This window comes from Gymnogyps californianus, chromosome 5 (genome assembly GCF_018139145.2).
Source record: "Gymnogyps californianus isolate 813 chromosome 5, ASM1813914v2, whole genome shotgun sequence".
In the NCBI taxonomy this organism is placed as follows: domain Eukaryota; kingdom Metazoa; phylum Chordata; class Aves; order Accipitriformes; family Cathartidae; genus Gymnogyps; species Gymnogyps californianus.
In genome coordinates this window covers 52,947,942-52,960,991 of record NC_059475.1, presented here as the reverse complement: position 1 = coordinate 52,960,991, position 13,050 = coordinate 52,947,942, and the positions used below count along the sequence as shown (strand labels likewise).

At 43.3% G+C, this 13,050-nt stretch overlaps 1 protein-coding gene across 4 annotated transcripts in view; it reads left to right on the top strand.

Annotated features, from left to right (window-relative positions):
* The first annotated feature begins 1,750 nt into the window (after window positions 1-1,750).
* The window catches only part of TTC7B (tetratricopeptide repeat domain 7B), a 152,596-nt gene continuing 141,296 nt past the window's right edge, over window positions 1,751-13,050 (top strand). For all 4 annotated transcript variants that reach the window (XM_050897117.1, XM_050897116.1, XM_050897119.1 and 1 more), the window contains exon 1: window positions 1,751-1,902. In XM_050897117.1, the coding sequence (XP_050753074.1) occupies window positions 1,782-1,902 (121 nt within the window). In that variant the 5' untranslated portion in view covers window positions 1,751-1,781. The remainder of the gene's footprint in view (window positions 1,903-13,050) is intronic.

The window sequence follows — 13,050 nt, the reverse complement described above, 5'->3', positions numbered from 1 at the left end:
TGTGATCGAAATCAAGCAAAACTTCAGAAAGCACCTGTCCCTAGTATATGTGACACACGCACACACAAACTAGAAAATTGTTTAGAAATTCTGTTATGTGAATGACTCTACCAATGCCATGTTTACGTTTAACTGATCTATTTATGTAACAGTACATAAAGGTGATGGGTGATAGTGTTGTTCGCCAAGAGTTTGAAGATCATAATTCACAGGGTTTGGGGAATAGATTTATTGTTCTTAATAGTTACGAAACAATGATTGACCTGTCTCAGGCTGGTAATGTTACATTTGCCCAAATTTGACTTCTGAGTTTGTGATCTTGACGTTTCTGAAGACTAAAATGTGCTACATCCAGAGGAGTGCAATGCATGTAAGAGCAGTAATAGCATCCATCCTGTATTTTGAATCTTCAAACCAGCAGTCAGTCATCCTCACAAACTCAACCAAATACCTATTGGCCTCACTGACTTCTCCTTTCTGGGGATAAAGAGAATTAATTGTACAAGTCCGCACTATAACCCAAGGATGTGGAGCAAGACTTTTAAAATGATTTAAATTCCTGTTGTGTCTAATGTAGCAGATTACACCACATCTCTGCAAAGCCTGTTCTTTCTGTCAATGGGCTCTACCCTTATTTTGGGAAAGGTAAATAGCAATTTTCAAGGTTTTTATTCAATGCAGTCTTGGTCTTTTTGCTACATTTTTCACTGAAAATCAGTCATGGCGGTTGTTTTCTGAGGTGTACACAAGTTTGTGGAACTGGTGTGTCACGTGTGATGTAGCATTTGCCAAAGATACATGGTATTTATTGAAATTGTTTCAGCTAGTATTTTTATTCCACCCAAATGTTGGAAGTGCATTTATTTTCTCAAAACAGGGCATAATCTACGTACAGTGCAGATCTTTGTTATACAGGCACTGCTCTACCCTCTGCTGTTTAAGGAGCAAGTGAGTACTGAGCTGGTGGGCCACACTGAGGTCCACCTTTCTATGGGTTAAGATGTGAAGAAGTGTATCAGCTAAATGAGACCACAGAGAATGCACGGTGCGAGGTACGTGGGTGGAGAAGACAAAAGGGAGAATGCCTTTAAATGATATAAGAACCCTAGAGCGAGTGTGGATGAGTGGTTTCAAAGTCGGGGAAGAGGTGACTGTTTACGGGCAGGAATGGATTTTGTGTTACGTTTTGTGGAAGTGGAAGAGTATAGCAGACAGGGCGATGGTACATGTTCATCATTAGCCTGTGGAAGAATGAGATTAGATGAATTTTCCTTTTTTTTTTTCTTTTTTTGGTCTTCCCATGTGTAATCGACAAATAATTTTAAAGGAGCAGCTCCTGCCGGTGGCCGCAGGACCCCGGCTGTACCGGCCCCAGCGGCACCTTCAGCAGCGCGGCTGTCTCGTTAGGCAGCCTCCCTCCCTCTCCTCTGGGTGTCAGGGCAGTCACGGCCGCGGCCCGGCCCTTGCCGGCAGGCAGGCACTGCCGCCACCGCAGCCGCGCAGCCGGGGCCGCGCTCCCCGGGCGGGCTGCGGGCCGCCCCCGCCTCCTGGCCCCGCCCCGCGCCGCGCCGCCCCGCCGCTGCCCGGCAGGTGGCGCCACTCCCGCCGCTCGGCCGCCAGCGCGGCGCGGGCCGCAGCCCTCAAGTTCTCCCGCTCCAGTCGCTGCCGCCGCCGCCGCCCAGGCGCCCGGTGCCGCCGCCGCCGCCGTTTCCCCGCCTTCCCCTTCCCGCTGCCCCGGCCCCTTCCCCCGCCGGGGCCCATCGGCCCGGCCCGGCCTGGCCATGGCCACCAAGAAGGCGGGCTCGCGGCTGGAGACGGAGATCGAGCGGTGCCGCTCGGAGTGCCAGTGGGAGCGGATCCCCGAGCTCGTCAAGCAGCTCTCGGCCAAGCTCATCGCTAACGGTGCGGCGCAGGGCGGGAGGTGGCAGGCCGCGGCGGAGGGCCCGAGGGGGGCGGCCGGCGGGGCTCCCGGACGCCGGGCCCGGCAGGTGCAGCCGGGCGGGCCGGCGTGAGGGGCCTGCGGGCCGCCCCGCGGTGCCCGGGGAGGCGGCGGGGCGTGGGGGCCGCTGGAGGGGCGGGGAGCGGGTCGGGGCGGCCCGGCCGGTGCGGCCCCGCGGAGCAGGAGCCCCGAGGAGGGCGGCGGGGAGGCGGGTGCCGCCGAGGGCCTGACCCCGGCGTGCGGGCGCCTCGGAAATCGCCCCCGGGCGTTGAGCTGGGGCGCTCTCCCCTCGCTGGAGCACCCCTCTGAAGTCCGAGGGAGGCCGCGTTTCTTTTCGTCTCGCCTTGCCGGCAGCGGGGCCCTGTGGATTTACGTCCTGAACTGCTGAGCAGTCTGATGGTTTATCATTAGTGTTGCAGTTCTGCAGGCACACATGCTGACAGCGTGCATAAAGCCCTAAATGCCCTTCTGCTTTCTGTGCGTGGCCGGAGTGTCTGTACACAGCATGTTGTATGAAGGCTTCTGTCCTTTTTCTGAAAAACATATCAATATAGTGCAGCTTCATTTATTTTCTTATAAAAGCTATGAATGGTTTGCTTGGTCTCTTATTTCTTATATCACAAACTTTTAAATGTTCAGCTGACAGAGGTGAAAAGCAGTGCTTCGTTCTGAGGTATGGAAGTGCCTAATGAACAAGGGAGATGGAGGGAAGTTTTTCTCTTTGGCATGGATGCCTTCATTCTGTGTGTAAGAAAAGACATGGGGATAGTGTCTACCTCTCTGGGCTCACTCATCTGCTTGAGGTGGACCTGGAGGTATTTTTAGAGAGAAATCAAGTCTGCAGAGACTGAACTTGGGGTGAATTCAGAGATGGTAAGTTAACACAGAGAGAGGATGAGGCGTAAGGTTGGCGTCACTGGGAGTCTGTTGCGAAGGCAGTGATAGCTTTCCATGTTTAGGCAGGGAAGAAAACTGCATGATTCAGGTCTATAGAAATACAAATAAAAGAGGAAAAGCCTGAATCAAAGTAAAAAGAGAAGAGAGAGGATTTAAGAATAGATGGATGGGTAGTAGATAACCTTATATGCGCTGGCCTTAAGAACAACTGGCTGATGATCCTGAAACACACTGGTATTATACTAACTAAAAATAAACACAAGTGAAAAGGTGGAAGGTATTATGTTTAGTTTAAGGACATGCTTCATTGAGTTATAGACCATGAACTAGTTAGAGATCATTTCAAGTAATGGCAAATGTTTTTTGGCTGTCTGTTTGGGAAGCATGATCTTCATAGTTTTAAGATGTACTAAGGTATTTCAGACAGGCAGGGAGAGCTAGGCAGAAGACGTTATTGACAGTTTGACTTAAATTTCTCTGACCTGGGTACTTTTTACCTAACTGAAGCATATCGGAGAAGATTATGCAGTCTGCGTAACTTTACACTTCAGTGATTTTCCTATTATGGTATCTTCTAGATTCTGCACCAGTCAAAATACAAATTATTGGAGCATTTCCTGATCTTTAAAACATGGGAAAGTATCATATGTAGATTTTATCTCTTTCTGACAGCACAAGAACGATTAAATCAATGTCCATGGCTTCCAAGTTCTAGCTAACTGAGAACATCAACAGTCAGTAAGCTAAGTGATCATAAGGCACTCTTCCTTTGTAGTGGAGTGACACAGGAAGATAGTGATTTATTTAATGAAGTACATGCCCCTGCTGTTGAGAGTGTCTAAGACTGTAAGTTTGTGTTCTAGATCCTGGTGTACCTAACAGGTTGCAGGCCAAGGTTATCAGCTAGTGAGACTACAAAGGAGAGGCAATGCCTCTGTTCCACCCGTGAAGAGAGATATGAACTGAAAGGCGCTCTGGTGCGTATCCCTGTTGTTAGTTAATCTGAAGCAATTAATTGAAGAAAAAGTACTCAGAACTTCACTGCTTTCTTTGGTAGTAATGTTCAGTTTTACAAATCAGCTAGATAACAAAAGATCTGTTTTTTGGCTGAATGTGGAACAATGTGTCACAGGAACGATTTAAAAGCATGAGAAGAAGAAAAAGAGCGGAGAGGATCTTCATTCTGTCCATATATTGGTGTGTAGGGAATTGGCTCTGACTCTTGAATGCTGGAGCATTTTAACTGAGGATATCAACATTGCTAGGAATAGGGTTTATTGCTCTTTGAACATAGATGGGAAGGAATCCTTTGGGGAAGCCCTCTTGTAAGCTCTTCAGTCTTGCACTGTTGCAAAAGAATAGACTGTTACTTTACGAGGACTTAATTACACCTCCTGTTTGGAAATGGGGATTAGAGAAGTTGACAGAAATTTTAATGGGCTGGATTATTATTTGGGCTGTCTTGCATTGATATAGTATTTCCTATTATCAAGTTCCCATCCCTTGAAGCTTGCAACCCAAATTAGAGGAAGGAAGAAATAGCGGTGACAGCTCCCAGGATGAAGGTCTGTGTGGATGCATAAGGCAATAGTATATACTTCTGGAGAAGCGCAGCACTTGAGAGGTGCAGTAATTTGAGTGAACTTGATTATTGTATTGTTTGTTCTGAACTTGATTATTGTATTGTTGGTTCTGTTTTGTTCTGCTGATGGATCCTATCTACTCCCTCACAGAATTAGGAGTCTGTATAAAACCTGATAGTGGATCAAATGTAAATGACAGTTTATGTAGGATTTTGGATGCACAAAAATGACACTTACTAGAACTAATTTCTGTATCTGATGGATTGTATTTGAAAGGCTTTGTGAGCTTACTGACCTTTAAGATAAAGAGGGAAGAGAAATGTTAATGGATTGGTCACTGCCTTTGCTATTCTATAAGTAATAGTCACAATTTGGATCATGGAAAATGTGTGCTCTGTGTCAAGCCTGTGACTTGCATTGTTTTTCACAAAGGATAGATAGATGAAGGAAGGGTCTTTAAGCTAACTCAGAACTGTTAGGCACTTATGCAGTTTGTATTACATTTCTCTCCTTCAGAACCAGGACTCAGCAGCAGTAACAAGATTCATGCCATGTAACACAAATCTCTGTTTGAGCTCTTGCTTCATCAGCACTTCCATAAAAGATTGGGTCAAAACTGTTACGTGCAGGTGTGGTGGGTTAGCCTTGGCTAACAGCAAATGCCCACTCAGCTGCTCAGTCTCTCTCCTTCCTTAGTGGGGCAGGGACAGAAAATAGGATGAGAAGACTCGTAGCTTCAGATAAAGACAGGGAGATCACTTTCTAATTACTGTTGTGGGCAAAACAGGCTCGACTTGGGGAAAATTAATTTAATTTGTTGCCACTTAAAATAGATTCAGATAGTAAGAAACAGGAAGACAGGCGTGAAAGCAACACTTTTCCTCCCCCCTTTCCCAGGCTCAACTTCACTCCTGCACGCCAGATTCCTGTGCCCCTCCCCGTGTGGTGCGGGGGGCAAAGGGGTTATAGTCAGTGAGAGGTGGTTTCTTTCTGCTGCTCCTTCCTTCTCACGTTTTCCCTCTGCTCTCGTGTGGGCTCCGTGCTGGCTACAGTCCTCCAGGAAAGAAATCTGCTCTGGCAGAGGCTCTCCATGTGCTGCAGTTCCTTTAGGGCATAGCCACCTGCTCCAGCTTGGGTCCTTCCCAGGCTGCAGTGGTGGATATCTGCTCCGGCACATGGAGCACCTCCTCCCCCTCCTTCTCTGACCTTGACGTTCCCTCTGCTGTTTCTCACTCCTTTTGTTCCCTCCTCCTCTCTGTGGCATTTTCTGCCCTTTCGTAAATAAGCTTTCCCAGAGGTGCTGCCAGCTTCGCTGAGGGGCTCAGCTGTGTGGGTCTGTTGGAGCCAGCTGGGCCTGGGACAGGGCAGCCCCTGGCCCCTTCCCGCAGGGGCCACCCCTGCAGGCCCCGCACTGCCAGCACCTTGCCGTTTACACCCAGTACAGCAGGATTTACAAAAACTGTAGCAGCTGGCGTAGAAATCATCGTGCTACTCTGAGGTTCACGAAGATGTGGTCCTTGGCTAATTTGTAGGCTGTTTGGTTGCAAGAAAGGTGCCGTCCTCAAGTGTTCACATCCCGAGTATCACTTCTCAAATGGAACTGAGACAAACCGCAAGTTGTTAGAAATAAAATCTTAAAGCAGTTTTCACTAATGAAACTTTGTGAATGTTCCCAACTAGTTTAACTGACTGAAAAAGGCTCCTTCTAAGAAAAAGATATGAAGAAATTTTGATTCCTTTTGTTGAATTTTGTCTAACATTGCAAATGAACAGCATAGTGGTGAAGCACGGTCACGAGAGTTAGCAAAAGCTCCAAGTACAAAATTACTTTTTCGCAGATTATTGGAAGAGGTAAAATAGTAAATGTTGAATATCTGAAATTAATGAGAATGTATTTTAAAGTGTGCCCAGAATTGGGAAGCATTTAAGCCAGTCTGAATGGGCTACTTTATTTAATAAAGGCCTTAATCTGTAGGAGACCCGTGTACAACTTTGTGTTGGAAAACTTGGTTGGCATCAATAATACAGTTGTGTGAATGAAATGCAACATGCCATAAGAGAGAGATTATCTCTAAGATCACAGTTTAGTGTAGCAGTCCCCAAAATAACTAGTGATGAGCACAACACTTTGATGTTAAAGATCACATATATTTTAAATCTCCATTTTTTTTCATTAAAAGCTTTTATTTTTTAAGAGATCTGTAAAGTTGCTCTTCTCAAATATTGAAAAATAAGGCTTATGAAATACCAGTGATTCTTTTTCAGTAAGTTTATCATAACGTGTTGGTCTTACGGATGACTCATGTAATTTATTGCAGTGTTCAGGTTTATGAGGATTGTGTTTTGAAACCTCTCTGCAACAGTTTTAATGAGACTATCGTGTCATAGCTTTGGGAATTGGGATTCTCAGGGTGCCTCGAATTTTGTGGTGTTTGAATGATAATTTTGGAAGCTAGCAATCACATTTCAAAGCTGATTGCAAGTCCATCATGAATTTTTGATGAAACAGTAGCATCTCAAAGGAAGTGGCTACAATGGACTTCAGTATGAAGGTTGTGTCTGCTCAGAGCATTCTCAGGGCATCAGTGCTCTAATGTTTTCTTTCCTTCCTTTGGAAACACAGTGAGGAAACCTTAGGTCAGTTCAGTGGCAAGCTGAATGGATAAAATAAAGGATCCATGAATTTCCACAGGTATTTCCGGCCATTCATTGTTACTGCAATCGGAACGTGACCTTGCTCAAGTTCAGTGAGATGTATGGCTGTGTCTGGAAAAGCACTGAGGAGGTGAATTTTTATAGTTCAAGTGAGGCAGAATGATGTAGTTCTGTAGAAACCTTAGCCAGTGTGAAATATTGCATTACAGTGGGGAGAGAATGCACGCCCCGGAAGTTCACGGATCTATATGCTACTAAGAGCATTGTGACATTGCCGTGAAAATAGAACATTACCTACAGGTATCAAGTTTGCTGATGGAAATACACCAGCCTTTTAACACACTGCTTGCTTACCACTTGAATTTCTTACTACCATTACTATCCCATTTCTGTTTGTTGTTGTTTTGTTTTGTGTGTGATCTTTTCTCTGACTGCCTTTCCTCTCAACACCTTGTTTCTATAGTTTCTTATTATATCTTTCGTCACATTTAGCCTTGCAGAATAAGGGAGCAGAGAGGAGTTAGGAGCAGAGTAGCAAAACCAAAGGATCAGGAAGTATTTTACATGTCTATTTTTTGATTGTCACTTTCTATGCTGCTTCTTTATCTGGATATAAGTAGGATGTAAAAATAGAAACATCTTACCAGTTTTCATTTGATTTGCTCCCTTGTGAAATACAAGACCTCAGATGTATGGTTAAAGCTTACCCTCAGAGTAAACCAGGGATTTCTAAACCTCTTAGGACTCATGCCCTACTTAGAAGGTGTTTATCAAATTAGTTTTGTTTTTATACATACAGCTTGTCATGCAATTTATATATGCAGAGCTTTCCGAAGAGATCTACGTCTCTACCAGAAAAGTTTGCAGACCATGATGTGACATGCCTTTTTGTATTTCCACAAAAGTGGAAATGAAGCGCTCTCTTCATTTGTTATCTTTTTTGTTTTCCTTCTGTTGCATTCACTATCATACTTACAGAACAAATGTACTAAGGACACACATTTTTCTGAATGAAGACCAAAGATAGTGACAGTACTAAGATGTGTTGTCTTATTTTTGACTGACAGCTTTGACTTCCATCTGACTTGTCACCTGGAAGAGAAAATGCTAGCGTAGTCAGTACGATTTCACAAGTAACCAAGCTGGTCTAACACCTTGCTGCTATTGCGTGGAGGAGCTCTTTCTTCCTACCTTTACTCAAGCTGCTCCTTCTGTATGCAGTTTCTCGCGGTTATGTGTTCCTGGCCTCTCCCTTGTGTTGATGAACACCAGAGGTGGGACTTACTGTGCTGGGCCAGCAGAAAACTCTATGCTCCTCTTTCTGGGGTTAGTTTCTGCTGGCTTACTGTGCTGATTTGCCTCCCACAGGGGTGTGAAGAGTGTAACAGCTGGTGGAAAATGAACAGTAGCAGCAGCCAGTGAAGGGCAAACGCAAAGGGAACTTTCTTCTTCTCCCACTGTGAGGAAGTATGTACTTGGTCTGAGTGGAATGAACTAAGTAGTTCTGGGTATTTGGAGCTTATAGCTGCTTACTATATGTAAGGATACTTCCACATATTATGAATGTAATTATTTTAGAAATTAGACATCTCACGTATTAATGTTGGGTTGGTTGCACTCTGTTGCTTTGTTTAAAAGTTATAAGAAGAAAAGTTAGCCTGACTTATCAGTGTATATATACTGGTATATGTCTGTATTATAGCTGCGCTAGGTTCCTTTAACCTAACTTCAAGGATTAAAGGTTAGTATTAACTTTTCTATAGGGAAATAAGTTCATTAGCGTAAACTCAGGATCATTGATACCACTTTTGTTTGAGTTTGATTTGCATGGTAGTAAAGAAGGGGGCAGAAGGTCCTTAACCATGCCAAATGTGGGCCATTTTCCTTCCCTGCCAAATCTGGGCCATTCCTCCTCCCTGCAAATTTGTCTTGTAAATAATCAGATTTTAGAATTTGATGGTTAAATTCTCTGCGGTTTTCTCTGCACTGAACACGATTTAATTGGTGATCTGCTAAGAAGTGGCTGAAGACAATAACTTTGTAAAAAGCAAAGTGGCAGGATGTTGAGATACATTGGAGGGAGTGAGGATATCTGGCTAATAGTGCTATGTTTGTTGGTAGCAAGACCTTTAATCATTGGAGAGCATTTGATCTCTGCTCCAGGCTCTGGAGGAAGAGTGTTGAATCTGGGCATTTCTCTGGTGTCAGCAAATGTGTGGCAGAATGCATAGTGGCAGTTATTAGTAAGCTGCTCTGATCAGAGATGTTATCACTTGCTGTGTTGCTTCAGGAGATGTTGCATGAGTTTCTGCAAGTTCCCACACCGCTCATGATCTGTGTGTGATTGGTATGATTCCACTCAAAATGTGTGTGTGTAAACAGAAATCCTTTACTATAATCTCATATTATCTTCAAGAGAAGGGAATGCATGAAAGGTGGTGGGGTTTTTTAAGTGTAGTTGTAAAGTAATTTTAAATCTCCTTTTTACAGATTTTGCTACAGCTTTATAGTGTGTATGCTGGTTTTTTCCAACAGGATCTTGGTTCATTCGGTTCACAGAATAGACCAGCCTCTGGAGACAGAGCTGTAAATCTTAAGGCCAAAATCAAATATTTCATCAAATCATTCATTCTGTCTTTATAATTCTCTTGATCACTGCCTGTGGAATTATCACGTAAGAAATCTATAAAATCTGTAATATTGTAGTGGGACGAAAGCTGCTTGCCTTAGCAGTCTTTACTAAGTTTGTCACCCATATTAGTATTCTGTAGAGATGGCATATTAACAATGATTAATCAACAACTCGAGTTTTGATACAGCTGCTCTACAGCTGATGTTTCTGATGTGTAACATCTAAAGGGCGATAAAGCAAAGGAAGGACTTTGAAACATGTGCTTGTATTGTCTGGAAAAGAGGAGAGGATCAGGATCTGACCCTAGCAGATACTTAGGAGTTGTTTCTTTGACAATGAAAGTAGATCCTGAATGTTTAAGCTGCACCGAAAGAACGGAGGAAATAAAAGAGGACTTATATGTTACAGTATTTCGCAAATGCTGCTCTTCCACTGTTAAGTTCCCCGTTAAAGCATTTAATCTGAAATTGCGTATTGTTGTTCTGTTTTGGTTACTTCCTTGGTTATATGAATTAGAGCTTCCCCTTTGTTAGAATAAAGGAGTAGTCTTTTCAGCCTTGAACTTGTTAGGTGCTGGACTCCCAGGGCAGACAGCTCCCTGGGGAACTGACACCCATTATGTAGTTATGCATGGTCCGGAGGTGGAGGGTGTTGCCAGGTTTCACAGAAGACTTATCCTTCCTCTTCCCAAAACGAGGTGTAAACTGTGCTCCTTTCACAAAAAGTGGGTGGGAAATCCCTTTTGGCTCTAGAGAAATCCTAAATGCAGCTCACCTGAGCCCAGTAACTTGTTTTATCTCCATAAAACTTTTGCAAAGGCAACCAAGATATGAAAACACTAACAGCTTCCAGACCCTCCTCTATTTTTTTCTGCAGTTAATTATGTGAACAAGTTGTTGCTTATCTTTCAAGTGTGCCTTATTTCAAATTCAGGTTTGCCTGGGCTCAGCTTCCAGCCACACTTCTGTTTTTCTTTTTACCATTTAATTACAGTCTCTTTACCTTAATGGGGAGAAAATGCTGTACAATAATCAAGGCTCTAATGGGATTGCTTTAGAGCCGGGTTTAAGGAGGGACAGAAATAGGGGACCTACTGCTTTTAGAACAACTGGTAGAATTTAAAAAAAAAAAAAAAAGTTGCTAAAAGATGCTTTCGGTCTTAAAACTGGTGGTTATGTACCCGAGACAATCATCTCTGAGAGTGACACATGTAGGCTACTGCCTTTCAAGAATTTACTTGAGGTTTCCCGGGTGGAGCTACTAGGGGGGGAAGAGGATGAGAAGAGGCTGGTTTTTTTGTGAGTGACTGGCTTTTGGAAATGGTAGAAAACTGCAAGATCTCCTCTTCTGGGGAACAGAGGCTCATCTGTGTGCTTTCATCTGAGCTTTGGGTCATCCCATAGATGAAAAATGTACCTCTTCTGACCTGACAATTAATCAGTGATTAATACAGAGAGAAGGGAGTGAAGGTGCAAACCAAAATCTCTAGGCGGTGAGATTTAGGAGTAAGGAAGTGTTCCTGATGTATAAGAAGTTGGGCAGAGTCAGGATCTCCTCAATCTTGTATTTGTTCTTTTTTGTCAACCATTTTCTTTACCTTCTTGGGAGAACAAAAGTTGGATTCCATTGTCATCATCTGTCAAATCTGCACTGTGCTGCAATGTAGTTGTTTGGTAAAGCACGGACAAAAGCCACTGTCTCCATGACATGGTTTGGTTTTGCCTTCCATCTAAATAGTCTCTAGTCTTTTGTTGTTGTTGTTGTTAGTAGCGAAAGGAAAACTGGTTTGTCCTTTGAGAAACAAATCATGGCAAGAAGGAAGATTGAAAAGAATTCCTAGCTATCACAGCATGCACTTTTCCTGTTCTCCAAGTCACTCTTTGATCTTCTTTGTAACCTAAACAAAACACAAATGGAAAGAAGCTAAATTTTCATCATTCTCCCTCAATGTGGTTACTAGAACTGTTCCCAGTTAAACACTCAAAGATGATGATGATCCTGTTGCCCACATTTTGTGCTTCCCAGTCTCGGGTATGACCCACATTCTCATTTCTTGGTTTTACATTGCATTTGACTGAATGGGCCAAGTTTAATTCAAACATAAACTTATCAATAATCTAGATGATACATTGTGGCTGTCCTGGCTTGATTATTTGCTGTTCTGATGGTCTTAACATTTCACAAAATTTGGGAGTTTGACTATTAAAAAAAAAAAAAAAGCCATAAGAATAATATAATTTGAAACAATTGCTGTAGTTTTCTGTTCTTCTTAATGTGTGCCCTCATAAAATAAATTTCTGTAGTAGTGGTACTTTGGAAGTAAATTTACATATGCATAAATAGTCTGGGAAGTCTATAGTACTTTTCTTCAAAGTGAGTTTTGGCTGTCAAGCAGGAAGATTGCGTAGATACTGCATAGCTGCACAGTAAAAGGGTGCCATGCCCTCTGTGTACTTAAGAGGCAGAGCAGCGAATGACTGTGTATAATTAAAGGTGTTAATAAGTAGAATTAAGTTTCTTTGGGCAGCTGACTCTGTATTTTCTGCTTCTGGTTTTACATGTGTATTGTCTGCATCAGTCTGCAGCCTTTCTGCCAGTAGTGCGTGTTGGTCTGCACGTGCTCTCTGGCTACTCTTCTACTGTCCCCAGAGACCTGACTGGATAAGATCCTGGGCAACCTGCTTTACTTACTTGGAGCAGGGGTGTTGGACTAGACGATCTCCAGAGGTCCCTTCCAACCTCAGCTATCCTGTGATGCTGTGAATTCTTGCTACTTAGTAGTCAGTGATGGAATCGTAAGTGACATCTGTATATCCATATATTGTTTTTCTTTTCTTTAATGTAAACCTTGTATAAATCTAAGATTAGTTTTAGCATTCATTTTAATTTAAGTAACTTCTGGTCAGAGTTACTTGAATGAGTACTTGGAGACTTCTGCTAATATTCCTCTTCAGGTACAGCCAATGCTCTTAATGACTGTTACATGCATCATGAACAAAGCAAATGTCTTTGTTTTAAGTGTATGGTCAACTTGTTCCCAGTTAGAAAACACGCGTTTCATGCTTTTTCTGCCAGATGAGTATGAAATCAGCTCTGGATCCAGGATTTCCAGATCGTCCTCTGGAAGAAAGCTCCATTTCAAAATGGCCTTCTTAATAAATGTTCTGTGGGATGGTGTAAGATTTTTCTCCTCTTCAGCTGTTTTTAGAGAAACTTTACTCTGAAATTTTTGTCTGGGTACTATATGGAGCAGTTGACCCCTTTGGGATCCTTCTTGCTGCATCCCACTCCTGGATAAAAATCCCTCGGTTTGTTTTTTAGATTTAGGCGTAATGATAATCCAA